Source organism: Canis aureus, chromosome 21 (genome assembly GCF_053574225.1).
Source record: "Canis aureus isolate CA01 chromosome 21, VMU_Caureus_v.1.0, whole genome shotgun sequence".
In the NCBI taxonomy this organism is placed as follows: domain Eukaryota; kingdom Metazoa; phylum Chordata; class Mammalia; order Carnivora; family Canidae; genus Canis; species Canis aureus.
The window spans coordinates 2405764-2428337 of NC_135631.1; the positions used below are offsets into that span (position 1 = coordinate 2405764).

The 22574-nt window shown below is 45.8% G+C and overlaps 1 protein-coding gene across 2 annotated transcripts; it reads right to left on the bottom strand.

Moving 5' to 3' along the window:
* Window positions 1-7372: 7372 nt before the first annotated feature.
* On the bottom strand, window positions 7373-19178 carry PLAAT5 (phospholipase A and acyltransferase 5). Of its 2 annotated transcripts, none has more exons than XM_077862085.1 (6): window positions 19021-19178; window positions 16027-16111; window positions 14335-14443; window positions 11818-11932; window positions 9636-9898; window positions 7373-7647 (listed from the first exon to the last, which is right to left on the bottom strand). In XM_077862085.1, the coding sequence occupies exons 1-6, from the start codon at window positions 19109-19111 to the stop codon at window positions 7555-7557; spliced, it is 756 nt and encodes a 251-aa protein (XP_077718211.1). In that variant the 5' UTR covers window positions 19112-19178; the 3' UTR covers window positions 7373-7554. The 2 variants fall into 2 exon arrangements, with proteins under 2 accessions (XP_077718211.1, XP_077718212.1); XM_077862086.1 differs by having other exon boundaries at window positions 11824-11932; window positions 19021-19177.
* Window positions 19179-22574: the final 3396 nt, after the last annotated feature.

The following is a 22574-nucleotide window of genomic DNA, read 5'->3' on the forward strand; positions in this document are numbered from 1 at the left end:
TTCAAAAAGACCACCAGGTCAATACTGGCCCTGGACTCACTTGGTTGCTACCACTCTGCCATTCACCACTGCAAGGCATTGGAATTGGAGGCTTCCATGTGAATGTGACTGCTCCTCTCCCACTCTGCTACAGGCCTGCTGCTTCCCTGGGGTCCTACCAGACCTCGGGACGGTGTTCTTGACCCCCACAACCCACAGACCCTGCCCCATTTTCTACCCTTCCCAAACACTCAACTTCTTTCCTCTGTCCCATTATCTCTTCTGGAGAACCTCTAGTTTTCCACGTGGACTTCAGGTTTTGAAGGCAAAGTCAATCGGTCTTAACAAGCATGTTCTGTTTTTCATCTGAGAAATGCGTTCTGAGAGACCAAACAAAAGCATAGCTACTATAAACTGTAGGAATGTGGGAAAGACACAAAGGAAGTTCCAAAGAAATCATCCCCGAAATTATTGGCTTATCCAGCCATATCCCTCCTCCTAACGAAATGTTTGAGGTCCTATCATGGGAAACAACAGGCAGAACCTATTGTTATTCACCTCGACAAGTGGTGGCCAGTCTACAGATGCCGAGGTTTCTGGAGGGCAGCATCCCACGGTTCTTCATGGGCATTTGATGTTGCATCCAGTACTGTGCTTCGTGAGATTGTCAGTGTGTACCACTGGGATTGAAGAAGAATTAGGTAGGAAGTGACACCATGGGAGATGGGAGAGTAGGAAGCCCCAGGAGTCCATCATCTTTTCATCTGGACAACAAAAGAACTGGAAAAACCTATCCGGGTAACTATTTTAAAAATAGAGAGTCTATCTATTCAAAGCTTATAGCTTCAGGATGAATTCTTAGCTGATAACTTGTTGCTAATTTCTGTCCATTTTAGCCACTAGCACAGCACGGCACATCCACAAACTCCTGTCCCTGTGGTACATAGCTGTGCCCACATTCCTGGAACAGCTGTGGGAGCCAGGGTGTACAAAAAGGACCTTGTCCTTCAGACATCCAGGATCTGGATTCACCTGCTATGTCTGATCACAGAGGTACACACAGATAGGAAGGTTGCCATCACTGCAGACCCCATAGGCTGAAGCAGCTTCCAAGAGATTTAAAGAGAGAACACTTGTCTCTTTTTTTTTTTCATTTTTCCCCCTTTTGGGAGCTACACTTAAGAACTAGGACAATCAAAAGCAACCACACAGGGGCACTTGGCTGGCATAATCAGTAGAGCATGTGACTCGATCTCGGGATTGTAAATTTGAGCCCCACACTGGCTATAGAGATTACTTAAAAAATTGTTTTAAGTCTTATCTTTTAAAAAGCAATCATATATACAGAGAAATTTAGATATCACTCCTATGCTCAGGTGAAGTTAGGCTCGGAGGACAACCAAAAAGTTAGGCTCAGAAGAGAACAAAATGGTATAAGAAATATACCATTCTTTCTGTTTAGGCCTAAGATTCCATCTGGGGCTGATCTATCACAGAAACACTCTGTAACAGTTCTTGGTTTTTTGCTTTTTCAAACATTGACCCCTGGAAAAGGCAGAAATTTTGACTTCCAATGTTACCATATTAAGATTCAAATGTTAGGTTTGCAGCAAAAAAAATCACAAGAGACACAAAGAAACAGGAAAGCATGACGCATTCAAAGGAACAATATAAATCAATAAAAACCATCCCTAAGGAAGCTCAGAGGATGAACTTACTAGGTAAAGACTTTAAGGGGCACAAGTCAGTTGAGCGATGGACTCTTGATTTCAGCTCAGATCATGATCTCAGGGTGGTGGGATGGGCCCCCCCCCATCAAGCTCCGTGCTCAGCAGGGAGTCTGCTTGTCCCTCTCCCTCTGCCCCTCCCCCTTGTACTCTCTCTCTCTAAATAAATCTTTTAAAAAATAAAATAAAACAATACATGGAATGCTAGAACTATGTCATCAAAAATGTATTTAAAAGGCCTGGGGCATTTAGCAGTGTTATGCGTTCAATTTTTTGCAAAACAAGATAATATTTTTAAGTAACAACTGATGTCTAATTTTTTCTACACACACACACACACACACACACACACCACCTTTCATTTAACATCTTCACTTGTGCACTACAGTGATCGTACATCCTGGTTTGTCCAGCTCACACCTCTTATCTTGGCGTAATTATTCACTTTATGTAATGAAATATTTGACTGCGTTTGAATAACATTTTCCAGCTGGAACTTATCATTTTTTAGGTGCTCAACTCTTTTAAAACTAAAGAACAAATTAAGAAAACAAAATGTTGTATAAGCAGTATAACAGTAGTTGCTTCTATTGTACCTTTTGCTGATGTTTCCATTTTGCCGCGTGTAGCTTTTGTTGGAATTTACTTACTGGACAATTATTTACATAAAATATAATATCAGGTTGGAACCAAAGGATAAGGTTCAAATTCCAATGTAGCATAAAAACTATTGAGTAAATAGTGGTACTTTGTATTAGTTGTTTTATTTTAGTCGATTGTGTTTGCTTGCTTGGTTGTATATTCAAAAATCAATTTAAAAGTTTTTCACTGTCTAGTCTGGCTATGATATTATTTGCTTATTTCATGATTAGGACTGAAAATCATTTTGCCATATAGAGGATGAAGGGCTTAAAAGATGACCTATTCCCGGTGACAAATGTGCTAGGTTCTGCCCCCCTAGGAGAGGGGACCTGGGAGTAGAAGGAACTTGTGCACCACTCCCAACAGAGCGTTTGTCACTTGACAGCACTCTAGATGTTCCCCTGCCACAAACTTAAGGAAGCAGCAGGGTATGGATGCAGCGCCCCGGGAAGGGAGGGATGATGAGGGACCCAAGCCTCCCTGGGCAGCCACCAGGCCAAGAGAACAGCAGCTCTGGCAGGAAGGAGTTTCAGAGCCTCGAGGAGGGTGCCTCTCAGTGGACAGCAGTGTGAACTGCACCTGTGGGAACCGAACAAACCACAGGGTCCTCTGCAAGCCATGGTCCAACCCCAACAGAAGAGTTCGCCCAGGGTAGATGCAAGCAGTGGGGGACAGGAAACAGACCAGACGCCACCCTCTTCCGTGTCACTTACGTATCATCCGTGGGCAAAAGAAAGAGAAGAAGATGCTTGGAAATGGGTCGGTTTAAACCTGAAATGACTGAATACTGTCTGCCACCAGGAGGAACTAGGAATCTAAACAGATAGAAAGTTACATTTTTTTTCTAAGTTATATTTTTGCACAGCCTCGTTACTTCGCTTTAAGGAAATCTCACCTGCAGCTCTTACACCAGTGTTCAATAAAATCCAAACACCCCTGAAACAGAAACCATTTTCGTATTTGCCGACAGAATCGCGTGGACAGGACATGTGGTGCGGAGGCAATGATGTGGTATCCTATGGTGTGGGTATCTCCTCCCCACGATGAACTTTTTATTGTTGAATAAAAACCACAGAAATCATCAGGGGGCCCAGAAAATGTTAAGTGTAGCAGAAACTTCTGTGGGTTGCCTACATGTGTGGTGTGCTGCTCGCTCCCCCCAGACTTCAGGATGAATCTTCCACCTGCTAGGAGTGTTGACTGCTGGCAGCTCTCAACTGAGACGCTTTCTGGGAGTGTCACCCCTTATCCTTGACAGCCTGCAGCCACCAGCCCATACATAGAGAGGCCCTCTATTAAAGGATGGGCCCTGTAGCCTCACTGCAGGACAACCCTACAGGGCCATCACAGCTCCCGAGCTCCCGGTAGGCTGGCTCAGGTCTTTGCTGTGACTGCACCACGGCTGGACTTGCTCTGCCTAATCCTACTGCCTCATCTTCCCCCAGTGAACTTCCTGCTGGCAAACCTCTGTCTCAGAGTTTGTGTCCAGGGAGCCTGATCTGCAATGACAGAGTTGCTGCAATGCACAATTGGAACCACAAACACTGTAAACCCCAAAACACATTTTCTATGGCATAAGCTAAGAGGGAAATCTGTTAACAAGCATTACCCATGACTCACACATTTGAAGCTTCTCTAAGGAATATCAGCCCTGAATCTAGACAGCAGGATCAGCTTCTGTGCATCAGAGCACGTTCTGAGTCCTACTGGAAGTAAACAAGCAAGGATCATCTAAGATGATAAGGTGTACTGTGGTCATTTGTTCTTTCGGTGGACCTGAGTCCTTCACTTCTTAATCCACAATAATCACATGGTTCTGGACAACTGGCCCATCACGTTATTTTAAAGCTGATGTGATGAAGCCTTAAAATCCAGCTCATCTACTCCAGGATTTGACAGTTACTCAAATCAGTAAACTCCTCACTTCGCTTATGTTATTTTGTTGAATTTTCCATCCTTTGCAAATAAGAGATTCCTAAGCCAGTCTACTTGCAGCTCTGGGAATATCTAGAGGAAGAGATTTCAAGAAGCCTCTAAGAAATTATTTCCCCATATCTGGAGGATGACAGATTAATCATGATATATATATATATATATTTAATCATTTTAAAGATATATATATATAAAGATATATATATAAAGATATATATATCTTTCCACACTTTTCCTAACATTATGTATCTGCCAGGGTAGGGTCCTCATGCTTGGAGTGTGGGTATATGTCCTTCATAAAGCTGGGTGAGCCTCCCCCGCCCCACACTTCCTGAGCCCAGCATTGAGAGGAGTAGTCCAGTTGATGCTCTCTGCTACACCAATCCTGAAAGGCTGATTCATACCAAAGAGATTCTGATGTCCTGCGACTTTCCAGTCCCTCCTCAGACTGAGTTTTTCTCCACCTCTTGTAAAGAGGATACATTTTGTTGCTTCAGCTCTGTGAGTAGTTACTGCATGTGGGTAAACACAACTCAGTGTCTATATCCTGCAGAGCACTTCCATCCCCAAAGTGGTACTGGTCAGCTTCAAGAGTTCATCCTACCCACTAATATCTTACTACTACTCTCCTACTAGCCAAGGCCCGCTGTTAGGACTATGTGTGGACTCTGTCTCTGCTCAGTGGGCCCTATGGATGATGCAGTCTTTGGCCCTCCCCACATTGTCCTCATTATGCATCTTTGCATAATGTACTCAAGTATGCTCTTCCCCTAGTAATCTCTGAATTCATTATAAAGCAGCTCTTCAAAAAAATAAAATAAAGCAGCTTCTGATCTCAATTTCCTTATGTCGCCAAGTGGAGACATTACTGCTATAAACATTTACCCACTCAAAGCACTGGATCAAGCGAATCGAATGGGGAAGCTGTTTCGGGGGCCACAGAGTCTACCGTGAAGGGAGTAAACACATGGACCGTGGGGCCAAGGAAGGTCCTAAAGCATTTAAAATAGTGCATAGAACAGTGTTGGTATTTTATTCCTATCAACAGTTGGCAGAGCACATCTGAGAAGCTTCCAGCCCAAAAGACATCGCCCTCCACCTCCACCCCTGCAGCTACCTGCACCAAGCTCTGGGCCCCACTTCGCTCATAGCTGCTCCATATACATCTAATGGCTCAATGACGTTATGCCTGGAGAGTGGGTTCCGCTGCTGTGACATGAAAGCCACGGCTCTGAATAATCAACAGAAGCTACAGTAGCCTTGTCTTTCCAACTCAGGAGTTCTCACTGCCCATTCTACTCGTGGGTTCAGGAGAAGGTGAAGGAAGCCATCTTTCATCAAAATGAAAAGACCAGGGTATTGTGGCCTCAGGTGATTTTTCCAAAAGTTTTTCTTTTGAAGCAGAAGTATCCACATGTGTTCATTTATAAAGCATCCTCCACACTGCTGCAAACTCAGATATGCTTTAACTTTGGAGTCCAACTTTAAGCAATCTATCTAAAAACAAACATAAAAATTAATCTTTTGTATATTGTGGAGACCGAGAAAAATCAAGGCCATTCCACCTCAAGCTTAGCATTAGCACAAGTACAGCCATCTTAGGCCCCTGAGAATAAGAGCTGAACTTTACAGGAGAAACTGCAGAATGTCCTAGGCAGGGAATCCCATATCAGATCTTAAGAAACTCCCCCACCCTTTTCCCCATATTGGAATGGAAAAAATTCTTCCACCCCTTATGAAAATCCCCTAGACCAGCCCATAAAAAACCCAGCTGTAACCCACCTCGGGGTCCAAGTCCCTGCTCCGCTGTGTCGGGTGAACTTGGACCCAAGCTCGAGCTTGTAAATCAACCCTCGTGTGTTTGCATCAGTGTCGGCTCCTTGGTGGTTTCTCGGATTCGCAATCTTGGGCACAACAAAAAGGAATATATTTTATAAAATATAAATTGCTGGTGATTGGATTCTACTTCAAAGAAAAACTCAACCTAGACCACAATGAAGAAGGAGCTGAAGGGAGTGGTATTAGGAACTCAGCAGATTCTGGGGATGGGGGAAGAGGGAGGGGGAGATGATTGGAGGGATTTGGGTTTTATCCTCATCATGATTCACAGAAATTAGGGCATATGTTCTACCTACCAACACCCAGAACAGCCACACAAACCAGAGAGGCCATTGGGAAGGGCTGGTAGAAGACAGACTCCAGAGTCTAGGGAATAGGAGGATATGGTCAAGTTTGGATTGCTAAGAAAAGGATGGAAGGGGGAAGAAACATGGAAGAGATTCAGAAAGTGTCTAATTTGTCCAAATAGGAGAAAGGCTCATGGGACACCATGACAGAGGTCTGGGAGACCTAACAGAGCTCATGTGAAATGCTTTGGGAGTTCCACCCCACTCTCCTTCACATGGTTCCCAGCTCCTAGTCATTCTGAGAGTCCCTCTCTAGCCTTCCCAGGTGGCTTCAACTCTCTTCGGCACCCACAGTCCCTGGTCATAATTTTAGCTCTTCTATCATGACAACGGCAGTCGACACACAAAAATCACTCCTTCCTCTCCCTCATTCGCACAGAAGTCCACTGAAGAAATTGTTTTAAATATTCATCTGAAATTAGTTAAAATGACAGTGTCAAATTTTCTGGTAATTCTAAGGTAAAAGCAAAGTAAATGTTGATTATACTTTAAAGCAGTGGGGTTAAGCAACAAAGAAAAAAGCTGGTGTATGATTTTGGATTGGGGACAAATGGCCCTGAATAGCAAGCTACCAAGTTTCCTAAGCATCCTCCCCCACCCCCACCCCCCCGCCCTCCACAGCACTGTGGGGCAGAAAGAGCAGGATTCATGTGAATGCAAAAAGCTGGAGACATTCTAGTGCAAGAAAAACAACTTTTGAAAGAGAGCTCTTCTTACTGGGAATGTTCAAGCAGAGGTTTCCGGGATGTCTTAGGTGGGATTCTAACATCGCAGACCAGAGCCAGCCTAAGAAACAAGCAGGGTTCTTCCCACCAAACAAGCAGATGAAATGCCTAGCACCATGCCTAGTGCCTAACGGATGCGTAATAAATATTAGGTTCTTCTCACCCCAAGAGTCCATGGATCTATGATCACACATATTGGATGTATTTCTGGGGGGCGGGGTAATGGGATACATTCTAGATTCTCCGAGAAGCTCACAATTCTCTTGAGTAGGGTTATGGTGAGAGAAGGCAGGGGGAGGCAAGGAGGCATGTTGTCCATGCTAATGGCAGGAGTCCTTCCTCTGCTTGGAGTTCCCAGCACCTTCAGGCAGTTACAGGCTTGGGCCTTATGCTCTCCACTACGGCTGAGATGACTGCTCCTGCAGCCTTAGCTCCTTCCATCAGGGCGTGCTCTACCTGCAAAGCAGACCGGTTCACAGGACATTCAGGGCCATCCCAGGTGTGTACCCTGCCCTACCCCTACTGCACCACTCCCCTTCTGCAACTGGCCTGCCTGGAGAGGGAAGTGATCTATTGCTATCCTCTATTTCCAAAGATCCTAGAGCTGCAAGAGACCTAGAGAAATCAGGATGGCCTGAGATGGACATCTGAGGCAGATGCACTCCCTCTCTGTCCCCCAGGGGAATCCACAGCTTCTGGCCCCTGGCCTCCCTCAGAGCCATCCAGCCCAGGGTCTGCCTCTAGCATAGGGTTCAGAGGCAAATGTTCTCAGAGTGGCACAGCCACTGAGGCCCTCATTCCACACATGGGAAATTTGAAAGCCAGGGAGGGGAGCTCGCTTGGATGAAATCACAGTGCTAATTAGTGTCTGAGTTTGGCCCACAACCTAGAAGCCCCTTCATAGTCCATTTGATCCTTGGGGTCTTCTTTTCATGTACAAATGCTCATGGGACTGGAGATCCTTTACACCAGAGCCCCCGAGCCCTGGCCTGCACTGGAGCAAGGCCTCCAGAGAATGAAGTACAAGCCAGGAAAGGAGAGGATGAAGTACAAAGTTTAAAGGTGCAGAAATTGGAGGGGGACAGGGGATGGTGACCTGTTCATGCTCACTCAGCAATAGTAGAGAGACCAGTATTGGGATCTGAGCCCAATACCCTGAGGGAACATAAGAATCATAGAAAAAAGGCAGAAGAATTATGTCCCTCTTTTAATTCTTGACTTCTTGGGACACCTGGGTGGCTCAGCGGTTGAGCATCTGCCTTTGGCTCAGGTCATGATCCCAGGGTCTTGGGATCAAGTCTACATTGGGTTCCCCACAGAGAGCCTGCTTCTCCCTTCTACCTGTGTCTCTGCCTCTCTCCGTGTATCTTTCATGAATTAATTAATTAATTAATTAATTAATTAATAATTTTAAAATCTTGATTTCTTAATCTATTAAAAAGGATAAACCCCATGCTCATGTCATGGGGTTTCAGTAAGGATTAAACATGAATAAGGGCCACTCTAGTTATCACAGATACGTAGAGCTATTTTTCAAAGCACATGGGCTGTGCCTCATTGGATTCATTACCACCCTGTGTGGTGAGGGGTCACAAACCCAAATGCAGCACGGGCCAAGGAGGTAAAGCGGGTGAAGCTGGCAGGTGGCACACTGATTTCCACCCACCATGCCCCATCTAAAGAGGCAGCCACTACTCAGCCCCACGGGATGCCAGCAAGCAGGAACACCACTCTGATGGCGTCATCTATTAGTTGTTCTAGAAAGGCTGTGAATTCAGATCTTTTTATATAAAATGTCTATATTTTTAAATGTTGGCAAGTAATTCAAATTAAAAATGAGACAAAACACTGCTCATCCAAGCAAAACATGTCTGTGGGCCCCATGCAACTGCTAGTTTGCAACTTTAGCAATAAAGTATCTACCTCAGTTTATCCCCATATTGTACAAGAACAAACAGTCTCAGAAATAAAGCAGTCTGACCAAGGAGACAGCATGGCCAAGCTGGCACTTCACCCTGTCTTTGCTCTACAGCCCAGTGGATTTGCACTCTTCCAGCTGTTAACAGAGATAAAAATAGGGGATCCCTGGGTGGCTCAGCGGTTTGGCGCCTGCCTTTGGCCCAGGGCGCAATCCTGGAGTCCCGGGATCGAGTCCCACGTCAGGCTCCTAGCATGGAGCCTGCTTCTCCCTCCTCCTGTGTCTCTGCCTCTCTCTCTCTCTATGTTTATCATAAATAAATAAATAAATAAATAAATAAATAAATAAATAAATAAATAAATGACAGAGGTAAAAATACCTCCAGAACCATCAGGTCCTGTAGAAGTAGAAGCCCACCAGTCCAACAGACAGCATGAAACCACTAACCACTGTTCCAACCACTGATGGAATCACAAGCCCCAAGAAAGCTCAGCAAGAAGCCAGCATCAGAGCAAAGGTACCATACCTGCTGGCTCCTGGCCACACCGTATCTGAGGTCATTGACAAAGTGTTCACAGTTCCCTTCAATCAGGCTGTACTGTACTATCTTGTTGATCATCTTTTTGGTCCGCTGGATAATCTTGTCCACAGGCAGGGGCAGGTACGTCCCATCCAGCTTGTTGTTGATCTTCCAGGAGCAGCCATGCAGCACATCCTCCAGCCGACTGTATTTCACGACAGCCCGGTTGCTGAAGACAGAAGTGATGCTGCCGGCCTCAAACTCCTCACCTAGAGGCCAAGATGAACAGAAGTTTGAGAGCTGCTAGGGACAGCTGGGGCCGAGCCCTGGCTCCCTCTAAGATGCTGGTTGAGCTACTTCCCTCCGAGGCCGAGGCCTCACCATCTATGAAAGGCATGGCCAAGGACAGAGAGTTGGAGGAAACTGAGCTGCCCAGCAGTGAGACACCTGTCACTTGGCTATCAGCCTGCCGGATAGGACGGCAGCATTTCCAGGAGATGTGGCTGCTCGGGACCAATTTTCTCAGGAAGACTCCTGCCCTGCACTGCACTCCCCACTGTCAACTCCCACCATCAGCAATCTCTTTCTTATCAAACTCTAGAAGTACCTTATGGTGCAGCCCCAAGATTCCATTCTATGTTGTACCGAGGTGACCAAGTCCTAGGATTTGAGTCTTGCTTCCCTAACCAGACTTCAGTAGTCTTCAGAAACGTGTGCTAAACACCCTTATGTGTGAGCATCAGCTCCTGGTTGTGGGGGCTAGCCTGGGGCTCCATGCCATGATGCCCTGTGCAGCCACAGCTGGGCACAGGGGAGGTCAAGCAGACAGGGCTCTGGGTGTGACCGGCTCAGCTTCCACCCAGAGCCACAATGCCTTTCTCTCACTCAATTACTGGGATTCAAAAACAGGGTTCCACAGATTTGAAAAAAGGACCACGTGAAAGGCGTTGTATTAACATGTTCAGTCCCCAGAGGAGACAGGTGCTTAGAGAGGGTCAAGAGCCTGCCCAAACTCAGGATGGTCATAATTCAAAACCAAGACTGTTTTTCTACTCTGACCATGCAGATAAGCAAATGTGTGTACCCTCCCCCTCCGAAAGTTGACTGAGAACAAGAAATGTCCTTTGTTCTTTTCTTACGTATTTGAAGAATATCTGCTGATTTTACAAAAGCTGGCAGCGAGCAATTCAGCTTTCAGGAACAGAATTCATTTTTACAGGAAGATCTGATGGGAAAGGTACAGACATAACTATTAGCCACCTCTTTGGTTATGTAAGAGAGAGGCTCCTGGACTTGGTCTGGAAAGGAGATGTGGGGGTGAATGTGATGTGGAGCATTCTTTACCTTCTCTGCATGTAGGCAGGGCACAGGAGAGGGGCTCTGCCCCGTGAGACAGTCTCTGCAGTTAAGAGGCTAGGCCAAGAAAAGAGGAGGATGGAGCCTAGGGTGAGAGCCATGAGTATGGTGTGGCCCCAGGCCATTGGTCCCAGGCCCTTCTGCAATTTCATTCTGAATGGGCAGTACTTGAACAGAATATAAATTCCAAAGGCATCAGAGCATAAGCAGTGGTGTCCCCCAATCTCCAGATCCCTTTGCCCAAGGACCACTGTGACTGAGTTTTTATCTTCTACTATCACCACACCCTCCCATCAGATCTCCACTATTTTCTACTATCTTCCACTATCACCAAGCACTCCCATCAAATCTCCTCTAAATTTTAATTAGTTGCCAATTGAATCTCAGCCTTGTGTTAGGCAACCTTCAGAAATGAAAGGATGGCTGTGTCCACACGGAGGCAGGAGCAACCAGGGACAAGCAGAAAGAGCCGGGAGACAAATCAGGGTGAAGGTGCCCAAGCAATCAGGAAGCTGGAAGCAGCATTTGGGGGCAGTTGGAACATGCAGGCATCTGCACCCTCCTGGGCAAGCCTCAGAAATATGAGGAGGGGCACCAAGGCTCAGCAAACATGGGGCCACTTTGTGCACTTGCATCTCCCTCAGGGCTGGATACTTGGTGGTGTCTGGTAGACAGAGATCAAGCTCTATCACCCAGCAGTTAAGATCCAGGAAGGCACCAGAGTGTTTCACTGCTAATGAAGGACAGCAGCTGAGGAACAAGATAACTAAATGCACTTCTTCTTACTCTACTAACTTCATTATCAGTATCGATATTTCAATAGAGTATCCACCCTTACTCGGGGGAGCCAGATGGACCACGCAGTCATCTTCCACATAGATGGCCCAGTGCTCATAGCCAATTCGAAAAATCTCAATCAGGTCTCCAGGTCTGGGTCTTGGTTTGCCCTGTGATAGAAGAATAAGGTAATATAATGACACTGCACATTACCAAGGAATTCCAGGACCCTGTTTGGTTGGGGATTAGCTACAGCTCAGCCTGAGGACACTGGGTTTCATTACTTTGTAGAAATCCAGGCCACAAGAAGCTCCCTTCACAGGCAGGACCAAAGGACCCCCCAACCCCCGCTATCACTCCCATTATTAAGGCCACAGAGGCTAACTGTGCCAGCTATTGATGTATTGCCACTTGGCCCCAAATGTACCCTCCAGATAAACTCTGTGATATCTGATGGAACTCTCTTAAGCTTTTCTCCTTGAAAAGGAGCACTGTGTTAAGCATTATAAGAAGAAGGGGTTCTGGGCAGACTTGGTGGCTCAGCGGTTTAGCACCTGCCTTCAGCCCAGGGTGTGATCCTGGAGACCCCGGATCAAGTCCCACGTCAGGCTCCCTGCATGGAGCCTGTTTCTCCCTCTGCCTGTGTCTCTGCCTCTCTCTCTCTCTGTCTCTCATGAATAAATAAATAAAATCTTTAAAAAAAAATAAAGGAAGGGGTTCTCCTGCAGTTTCTGGCTTGGGGCAGGGGTCAGGGGAGGATGATGGTTGCGTAGTGTGGGTGTAAGAACTTCTGATGGAGCTCTGACTGAGCCAGAACCCTTCAACCCCATCTATCTTTCAGCCTTGGCCTGGCAGTAACCTTTTGGGCCCTTTGGACAGAGAAATCAGTGCTCAAACACCTCCTGCACCTGCTGGAGTCTTGATTCCCTCTGCCCATCTTCCATGTGGACGATCAGTGGTGTCCAGAGGGTGCCCCCCCGTCCCCACCCCCACTCTGCATGCCCAAACCACAGCCAGCCCCCAGCCTGCACTCCAAAGGGTTGCACTTGCTCAGCAGTTGCAGTGTGCCCCCAGCCTGGTGAAGTAAAGGGGGTTTTTCACCTGTTCCTTTTCTGAGGTATAATTTACAAAATTTGTTTAACCATCACCACCATCCATTGTACTTCATCAGAATTTTAAAATTTTGTCCTTTGATACTGTTAAGAGAATGAAAACTCAAGCCACTGACTAAGAAAGAATACTGCAAAGAGGGGTGCCTGAGTGGCTCAGTCCATTAAGAGTCCGCCTTCAGCTCAGGTCATGATCTCAGGGTCCTGGGAGCCAGCCCTCCATTGGGCTTCGCGCTCAACGAATCTGCTTCTCCCTCCCCCACCCCGACTCTCTCTCTCTCAAATAAATAAAATCCTTAAAAAAAAATACACTTACCATATGATCTAGCCATTTCATTCCTAGGTATTCACCCAAGAGAAAAGACAAATTATGTCCATACAAAGACTTGTACACAAACGTTCACAGCAGATTTATTTGTAATAGCCAAAAACCAAGAATAGCCCAAATGCTCACCAACGGGTGAATGGATAAACAATGGTGTATCCATACAATGGAATACTATCCAGTAATAAAAAGGAATGAACTATTAATAACATGCAACAACATGGATAAAACTTTAAATAATTACATGAAATTATGTGAAAGGAGATAGATAAAAAAAAAAAGCACAAACAGTAGATTCCATTTACATAAATCTCTAGAAAATGCAAATTAGGGTGTAGTGACAAAAAAGCAATACGGTGCTGCCTGGGGATGGGAGTGAGAACAGGTGGGATTTACAAAAAGAAACATTTGGGGAGGGATCCCTGGGTGGCATCCCTGGGTGGCGCAGCGGTTTAGCGCCTGCCTTTGGCCCAGGGCATGATCCTGGAGACCCGGGATCGAATCCCACGTCGGGCTCCGGTGCATGGAGCCTGCTTCTCCCTCTGCCTATGTCTCTGCCTCTCTCTCTCTCTCTGTGTGTGTGACTATCATAAATAAATAAAAATAAATTAAAAAAAATAGAAACATTTGGGGAGTTACGGAGATGTTCATTATCTTGATTATGGTGATGGTTTCATGGGTGCACAAATACCATACCCAATATATCCAACTGCATATTCTAAATATGTGCACCTTATCATATGTCAGTTATGTCAGTCATACCTTAGTAAAGCTCAATAGAGTTCAACAAAGCTGTTTTCAAAAAATTTTAAAGGCTTAACCAAATCCCAAATCAATATGCACTTCAACCTGCCACACAATCTAAATAAAGTAAAAACACAGTCTGTAGAGGAGTCAGAGGCACAGTAAAGATCTAAGAGCTTGGGATCCCTGGGTGGCGCAGCGGTTTAACGCCTGCCTTTGGCCTGGGGCGTGATCCTGGAGACCCGGGATCGAGTCCCATGTCGGGCTCCCAGTGCAGGGAGCCTGCTTGTGTCTCTGCCTCCCTCTCTCTCTCTCTCTCTCTGTCTCTCATGAATAAATAAATGAAACCTTAAAAAAAAAAAAAAAAAGATCTAAGAGCTCTTGTGATACCCACCTCAGCAGCTTGCTTGGTTAATTTCCCTCCACTCTCAGGCTTTGGGGTTGAGTTTGACTCTGTTTTTTTCTGATTGGCTGTGGCCTCCAAGTTAACTGTGGGCTTCTCCCTAAACGAATTTTGTGATCACAGAGTCAACAAATATCACCATTTCACAATCAGTGGCAATTCTACGTCATATTTGCGATTTTAAGATATCTTTCAATTTTGAGACTCTAGGAAACATTTTCCCTGAAGCTCATTTCTGTGATCATGCCATTAGCTGTCATACAAAATAACTGCAGATGATTGTTTAAAATGCTAATGATAGCAAATGAGTAGCTTTCAGGATTTGTGTGTGTGTGATCATCTCTCTTACATGTTTATCAAAGTGACACTTGTACATAGCTTTAAAAAAATAAATGGTAGCGATACATAATGGCTTCCAATGAAATGCAACAGGCCTCTGCTCCCTCCTTTCTCTCTGCCTGTCCTACTGGGAGAGGCAAGCCCCCTTGAACTCTTGAGCTGTTTCTTCCAATAACTAGCTCCACCTTTCTGAGAAATCTCATTAAGCCTCAACACTATAACTGCAAGTATCCTGAAAGAAATCAGTATATTTTGTCCCTTGAAACAAAATGTTTTAAAAAAAAATGTTGTAAGAGAGGACTGAAACCTTGGGATATGCTTTGAGATCGTATATTGAGGTCAAAACAGCCTGGGTTAGGGGTGCCCGGCTGGTCCAGTTGGTAGAGTGGTAGAGTGTGTGATTCTCTGTCTCAGGTTTGTGAGTTCAAGCCCTACATTGGATGTGGAGATTACTTTAAAAAATAAAAATCTTGAATGGGTGAGAGTGTGTGATTCTCTGTCTCAGGTTTGTGAGTTCAAGCCCTACATTGGATGTGGAGATTACTTTAAAAAATAAAAATCTTGAATGGGTGACGGGCACTGGGTGTTATTCTGTATGTTAGTAAATTGAACACCAATAAAAAAATAAATTAAAAAAATAATAAAAAAAATAAAAATCTTTAAAAATAAGTAAATAAATAAGAGACCCGGGTTTGAATCCTGGCTCTGATCCTTGCTGTCTAACCTTGAGCTAGTAAATGAATGTGTCTGAACATCAGTTTGATTATAAAATGGAGATGAGAGTATTTGTCTCACAGAGTTGTCAAGAAGGTTAAAGGAGAGAGAGCGTACCTACCCGTCTGGTGCATTACCAACCAAAAAAATGGCACTTTCTTTGCCTTTTCCCACACGTTACCTCTTATCCCAATTATAGTGAATGGGGGTGGGGTATAGCCCTTTGGGGAACTTTCAGATCCTCAAAATTTTAAAAAAGAAGCAAACTGTTGTTAATGAAAGTGAATTGAGGAAATTTGCAAGAAGATTACATCATTCTTTAGTGAGATCAAGCGACCACGTGATAAGCGCCAGTTTTCAGGGTCCTGGAGGTCTTGTGGCTAGAAACTGCTGCAAGGCAGGTCCTGTCAGTGGGCCTCAGGCCTGGTGGTAATTTTTTTTTTTTAATTTTTTTTTCTGGTGGTAATATATTATCAGAGGCACACCAGCCTTCCTGTCACTGGTTAGGGGTAGGATGGTTCCTGTGGAAACCACCTCAGGATTTGCTTTACAGAACTACCTACCATCAAAGTGGGTTCTTCAAAGACTTCCCCACCCTAAGACCCAGTCCTTCCATACAGAGACTCTTACCCATCCTGGTTGCTTCTGCTCAGTTCTGAGGTTCCCTCTTGCAGCTCCTTGGGAGGGAGCTGGACCAACGCTTGAGATGATTCTTCTGAGGGGGAAAGGGGAGGATGCTATTTAAGTCACAACTGCCTCCTACAGGGAGCAAAATCTGTGAAGGGAGAGTTGGAGCAAGTGCCCTGACATCCATGTAGAGGTGGGATCAGGCTCCAGTCGAGAACCGTGCGAGGCCTGGTCAATCAGTTTTTGGGTAAATGAAGGGGACTGTGGGACTGGGTGCTAGAGAGGTCTGTGTCCCTGGGAAGGAGAGACTTTGGAACTCCCACAGATAGAATCAGGGAGAGGATGAAGTGAGATCCCAGAAATCTGCGGGCTAAGCCTGACAACAGAGCCATTGTCAACTCTGCCTGTCAGGAAGCCGCTACCTCTGCTTCCACTTCCACCCAAAACAGAGAGGCGCTGGACGCCTGGCTCACTTTGATTAAATTACCAACAAAAGATCATTCCCGCTTTGTCGAATATTAGTTGACCATAGAGTTGAGGGCCCATTCCTGGATTCTCTATTCTGTTCCATTGATCTATGTGTCTGTTTTTGTGCCAGTACCACACTGTCTTGATGACCACAGCTTTGTAGTACAACCTGAAATCTGGCCTTGTGATGCCCCCGGCTCTGGTTTTCTTTTTTAATATTCCCCTGGCTATTCGGGGTCTTTTCTGATTCCACACAAATCTTAAGATGATTTGTTCCAACTCTCTGAAGAAAGTCCATGGTATTTTGATAGGGATTGCATTGAATGTGTACATTGCCCTGGGTAGCATTGACATTTTCACGATATTAATTCTGCCAACCCATGAGCATGGAGTATTTTTCCATCTCTGTGTCTTCCTCAATTTCCTTCAGAAGTGTTCTGTAGTTTTTAGGGTATAGATCCTTTACCTCTTTGGTGAGGTTTATTCCTAGTATATTCTTATACTTTTGGGTGCAATTGTAAATGGGATTGACTCCTTAATTTCTCTTTCTTCAGTCTCCTTGTTAGTGTATAGAAATGCCACTGACTTCTGGGCATGATTTTGTATCCTGCCACACTGCCGAATTGCTATATGAGTTCTAGCAATCTTGGGGTGGAGTGTTTTGGGTTTTCTATGTACAGTATCATGTCATCTGCAAACGGAGAGTTTGACTTCTTCTTTGCCAATTTGAATGCCTTTTATTTCTTTTTGTTGCCTGATTGCTGAGGCTAGGACTTGCAGTACTATGTTGAACAGCAGTGGTGAGAGTGGACATCCCTGTCATGTTCCTGATCTTAGGGGAAAGGCTCCCAGTGCTTCCCCATTGAGAATGATATTTGCTGTGGGCTTTTCATAGCTGGCTTTTAAGACGCTGAGGAATGTTCCCTCTATCCCTACGCTCTGGAGAGTTTTGATCAGAAATGGATGCTGTATTTTGTCAAATGCTTTCTCTGCATCTATTGAGAGGATCATATGGTTCTTGTAATATTCAACAAAGCAGGAAAGACTATCCGCTGGAAAAAAAGACAATCTCTTCAATAAATGATGCTGGGAAAACTGGACAGCCACATGCAGAAGAATGAAACTAGACCACTCTTTTGCACCAGACACAAAGATAAACTCAAAATGGATGAAAGATCTAAATGTGAGACAACCATCCATCAAAATCCTAGTGGAGAACAGAGGCAACACCCTTTTTGAACTTGGCCACAGCAACTTCTTGCAAGATACATTTATGAAGGCAAGGGAAACCAAAGTAAAAATGAATTATTGGGACTTAATCAAAATAAAAAGCTTCTGCACAGCCAAAGAAAACAGTCAACAAAACTAAAAGACAACCTACAGGATGGGAGAAGCTATTTGCAAATTACCTATCAGATAAAGGGCTAGAATCCAAGGTCTATAAAGAACTTATTAAACTCAACAGCAAGGAAACAAACCATCCTATCATGAAATGGGCAAAAGACATGAACAGAAATCTCACAGACGAAGACATAGACACGGCCAACACGCACATGAGAAAATGCTCCGCTTCACTGGCCATCAGGGAAATACAAATCAAACCCACAATGAGATACCACCTCACACCAGTGAGAATGGGGAAAATTAACAAGGCAGGAAACCACACATGTTGGAGAGGATGTGAGGAAGGGGAACCCTCTTGCACTGTTGGTGGGAATGTGAACTGGTGCAGCCACTCTGGAGAACTGTGTGGAGGTTCCTCAAAGAGTCAAAAATAGACCTGCCCTATGACCCAGCAATTGCACTGCTGGGGATTTACCCCAAAGATACAGATGCAGGGAAATGGCAGGACACCTGCACCCCGATGTTTCTAGCAGCAATGTCCACAATAGCCAGACTGTGGAGGGAGCCTCGGTGTCCAAGGAAAGATGAATGGATCAAGAAGCCGTGGTCTTTGTATACAATGGAATATTCCTCAGCCATTAGAAACGACAAATACCCACCACTTGCTTCTACATGGAGGGACCTGGAGGGGATTATGCTGAGTGAAGTAAGTCAACCAGAGAAGGACAAACATTCTATGGTCTCATTCATTCGGGGAATATAAAACACAGTGAAAGGGAATAAAGGGGAAAGGAGAGAAAATGAGAGACTCCGAACTCTGGGAAAGGAGCTAGGGGTGGTGGAAGGGGAGGAGGGCGGGGGTGGGGGTGCCTGGGTGATGGGCACTGAGGGGACACTTGGCGGGATGAGCACTGGGTGATACGCTATATGCTGGCAAACTGGACTCCAATAAAATAAAATAAACTCTTAAAAAAAAAGATCCTTCCCAAGTAGGCACTCATTCCGGTTAACCGGCTTTTCGCAAGATCCACGGGCAGCCACGCGAAGGAGTGGATCCGTTTCCTCGAGGAAACTCTGGGGCCTTTTCTGGGGGGTCCGACGGCCCGCGGGGACCCGAGAAGCCCGGGCGGGGGGCTCCGTGGGGAGGAGCCCGCTGCCCGCGGCGGGTCCCGGCCCGGCCCGTACCTGCGGCTCGCGGGGCGAGTTTGGGGCGTGGCCGGGGGAAGCCGGAGGGGCGCGGCCTGCTCTCTGCGCCGGCGGCGGGGCTCAGGCCCATCCCGCTCTGCGGCTCCGCGCCGGGCCGGACCCCGTGGGCCTCCCGGGGAGGAGGGAGGGGGGAGGGGGGGGAGGCCGCGGGCGCAGCGCGGCGAGGCCCTGCGGGGGGCGGGCGGGCGCCTGGCCGGGAACGCGGAGCGCGCAGCCAACGGCGGCGGTGGCGGGTCCCGCGCGGCTGCAGAAGCCGGTTGTGCAGGGTCCGGGGGACCCGCAGCCCCGGTGGCGCCGCGGTTTAGCGCCGCCTGCAGCCCGGGGCGTGGTCCTGGAGACCCGGGATCGAGTCCCGCGTCGGGCTCCCTGCGTGGAGCCTGCTTCTCCCCCTGCCTGTGTCTCTGCCTTGTGCTCTCTCTGCATCTCTATGAATGAATGAATGAATGAATGAATGAATGAATAAATAAATAAATAAATAAATAAATAAATAAATAAGGGATCCCTGGGTGGCGCAGCGGTTTAGCGCCTGCCTTTGGCCCAGGGCGTGATCCTGGGGACCCGGGATCGAATCCCACGTCGGGCCCCCGGTGCATGGAGCCTGCTTCTCCCTCTGCCTGTGTCTCTGCCTTTCTCTCTCTCTCTGTGTAACTGTAATAAATAAATTTAAAAAAAATAATTAATAAATAAATAAATAAATAAATAAATAAATAAAGTCTTTAAAAAAAAAGGGGGGGATGAGGACGAGCGCTTTGATGCCAGATTAGGAGCGCCTGCGGAGGCACACTCAAGAATAAAATCTTGAGGGACTCGAGGTTTTTATGTAAATTGTTTCTACGCCTTAAATTATATATGTATAATTATATTTATATATAATGATTATATATATAGCTGATTATATATAATATGTAACTTATACAAAAGAACACATGCGGGGCTGGCTGGGTGGCTCAGTCCGTTAGGCCTGGAACTCTTTTTTTTTTTCTTTTTAAGATTTTATTTATTAATTCATTCATGAGAGACAGAGAGAGGCAACCAGTTGGCGTGCCTCCTAATTGCATTGAAAGATCAATTAAAGTAGAGTCAGCACCTACCCACTACCGTCTTCGTTTGGCCTGAGAGCTAAGATTGGTTTTGTACATTGTTAAATGGTTTTCAAAATAAGAGTATTTGTGTCATGTGAAAATTATATGCTATTCAACTTTCAGCATCCATGTTTGATTTAAACGTAACCATTCCCAGGGTGCCTGGCTAGCTCAGTCAGTTAAGCCTTCGACTCTTGATTTTGGCTCAGGTCATGATCTCAGGTTGTGAGATCAAGTCCGGTGTTGGCTCCACACTGGGTGTAGAGCTTCCTTCCTTAAGATTCTCTCTCTCCCTCTCCCTCTGCCCCTCCCCTGCTCACTCACTCTCACTCACTCTCTCTAAAAGAATAAAAATAAATAAAGATTCATATACTTTATTTTCAGGTTATCTATGGCAACTTTCCCACTACAAGGCATCCCGTTCCTCGTAACTTTTTAATTGAAGAAATGGGTTCACTGGCTTAGGCAGCACATATACTAAAAGTGGAATGATAAGAAATGATTAGCATGGCCTCTCTGCAAGAATGATATGCAGGGAATCCCTGGGTGGCTCAGAGGTTCAGAGCCTGCCTTTGGCCCAGGGTGTGATCCTGGAGTCCCAGGATCAAGTCCCACATCAGGCTCCCGGCATGGAGCCTGCTTCTCCCTCTATGTCTCTGCCTCCTCTCTCTCTCTATGTCTATCATGAATGAATAAATAAATAAAATCTTTTAAAAATATTAAAAAAAAGAATGATATGCAAATTTGTGAAGTAGTCCATATTTAGAGGGAAAAAAAAGAACCAGTGTTATTTGTCTTGTAAAATCTCCCACAGTCTGAATTTTGCTGCTGTTGTTTAACATGATCATTCATGCCCTATATTCCTATACACTGGTACCTAAATATAGAGACTCAATCAAATTCAGATTAGGTGACTTTTTCTTCAGGAGGATTCCATTAGTAGTGATGTGTTCTATCAGGAAGTAAATAGGTCTGCTTCTGTTTCTGTGGTGTCACCAACGTTGATGATCGGTGCTATACTGTATTGAGTTTCAGTAACCAAAAGTGATTGGAAAGTGACAGGAACCCAGCAGGAAAGAGCCAACCCACATGGTCAAGAGCTGTGTGTAGGTGGGGGGAAAAAATCAAGCTATGTCAAGTTTTTGGTTGAGATTCTTCAATAAATTAGTGTTCCATTGGGTAGGGAAGAAGGTTCATAGGATAAACACAAAAGTAACAAGAAGTGTTATGTAAGCCTACTGAAGTTATGAGGGATGCTTGCTCTTTCCTGCATTTCACAGTACCTCCATCCACATGGTTTGATCTCTTTGGGGGGAAAAGAATAAATAAAAAGCAGCTGGCTTTGTCCTATTGGTTTTTCCCCTCCAGTGTATGTCGTCTCTTTCCAATTAGACTGGAAGTTCCTGAAGAGCTAACCTAACACTTGGTTACTCAACTGGTTACTGGTAAATAAATAGGTAAATTTGCCTCAATGAGGATCTGGGGCCAGTTAGAAGAGCATGTGCCTAGTGTGTGCTTGGGCCAGGGCTCTATACCTGCTGGGGAAGAGACAGAAGTTGCTGGCAGCGGCCGGACAGGAGCCAGAAACCATGGCTCCTTACAGTCATTCATTAAAAAAAAAAAAATTAATTAATTGGTGAGACAGAGAGCACAGGAGCAGGGGGAGGGGCGGAGGGAGAAGCAGACTCCCTGCTGAGCATGGAGCTGAAGATCCCAGGGTTTTGGGATCAGGACCTGAGCACAACGCACATTCTTACGCCTGGTAACTAGAATGAGACTATATTCGGATATAAGGCCTTTTTTAAAAAGGGTAATTAGGATAAAATGAGTTCATAGGGGTGGAGTTCAATATGACTGATCTACTTGTAAGAGATTAGGACCCAAACACACAGATCAAGGGGGAACCCTCTGCAAGTGTCAGAAAAAAAAAAAAATCCTTGCAGATACCTTGACCTTGGGCTTGTAGCCTCCAGAACAGTGAGAAAGTGAACATCTGTGTTTAAGCAGCCCAGTCTATGCTATTTTGCTGTGACACCCTCTCTCTTCAATTGGGGTGGAGTTGAGGGTAGGGGGAGATTGAGGGTGGGTTGGGGAGAGGGGGAGGGCATATTTGCCTCAGACCTAAAGATGGGCACTGGGAGGCGGGGACCAGGACCCAGGCTTGCCTCCCAGAGACAGGGCCCCCTTGCCTTGCCCAACAACCCGATTCTCCATCTTGGTTTCTCACCTACGGTGTGTGTGGAGATCATTCCATCTGAACACACCTCGGATGGAATTCCCCCCACTTCCACCGCACAAAGCACCTTCAGCAGCCCAGCTCCTCCCACCCACCAAGATCTGTGCAAACTTCCTTGCTCTGCTGTTCTTCTTCTCTGCCCACCCACCTGCCTGACATGGGGTCCCTAGTAAGACCCTTTCTCCAACCCTCTATGGATAGCCTTCTCCCCTTTT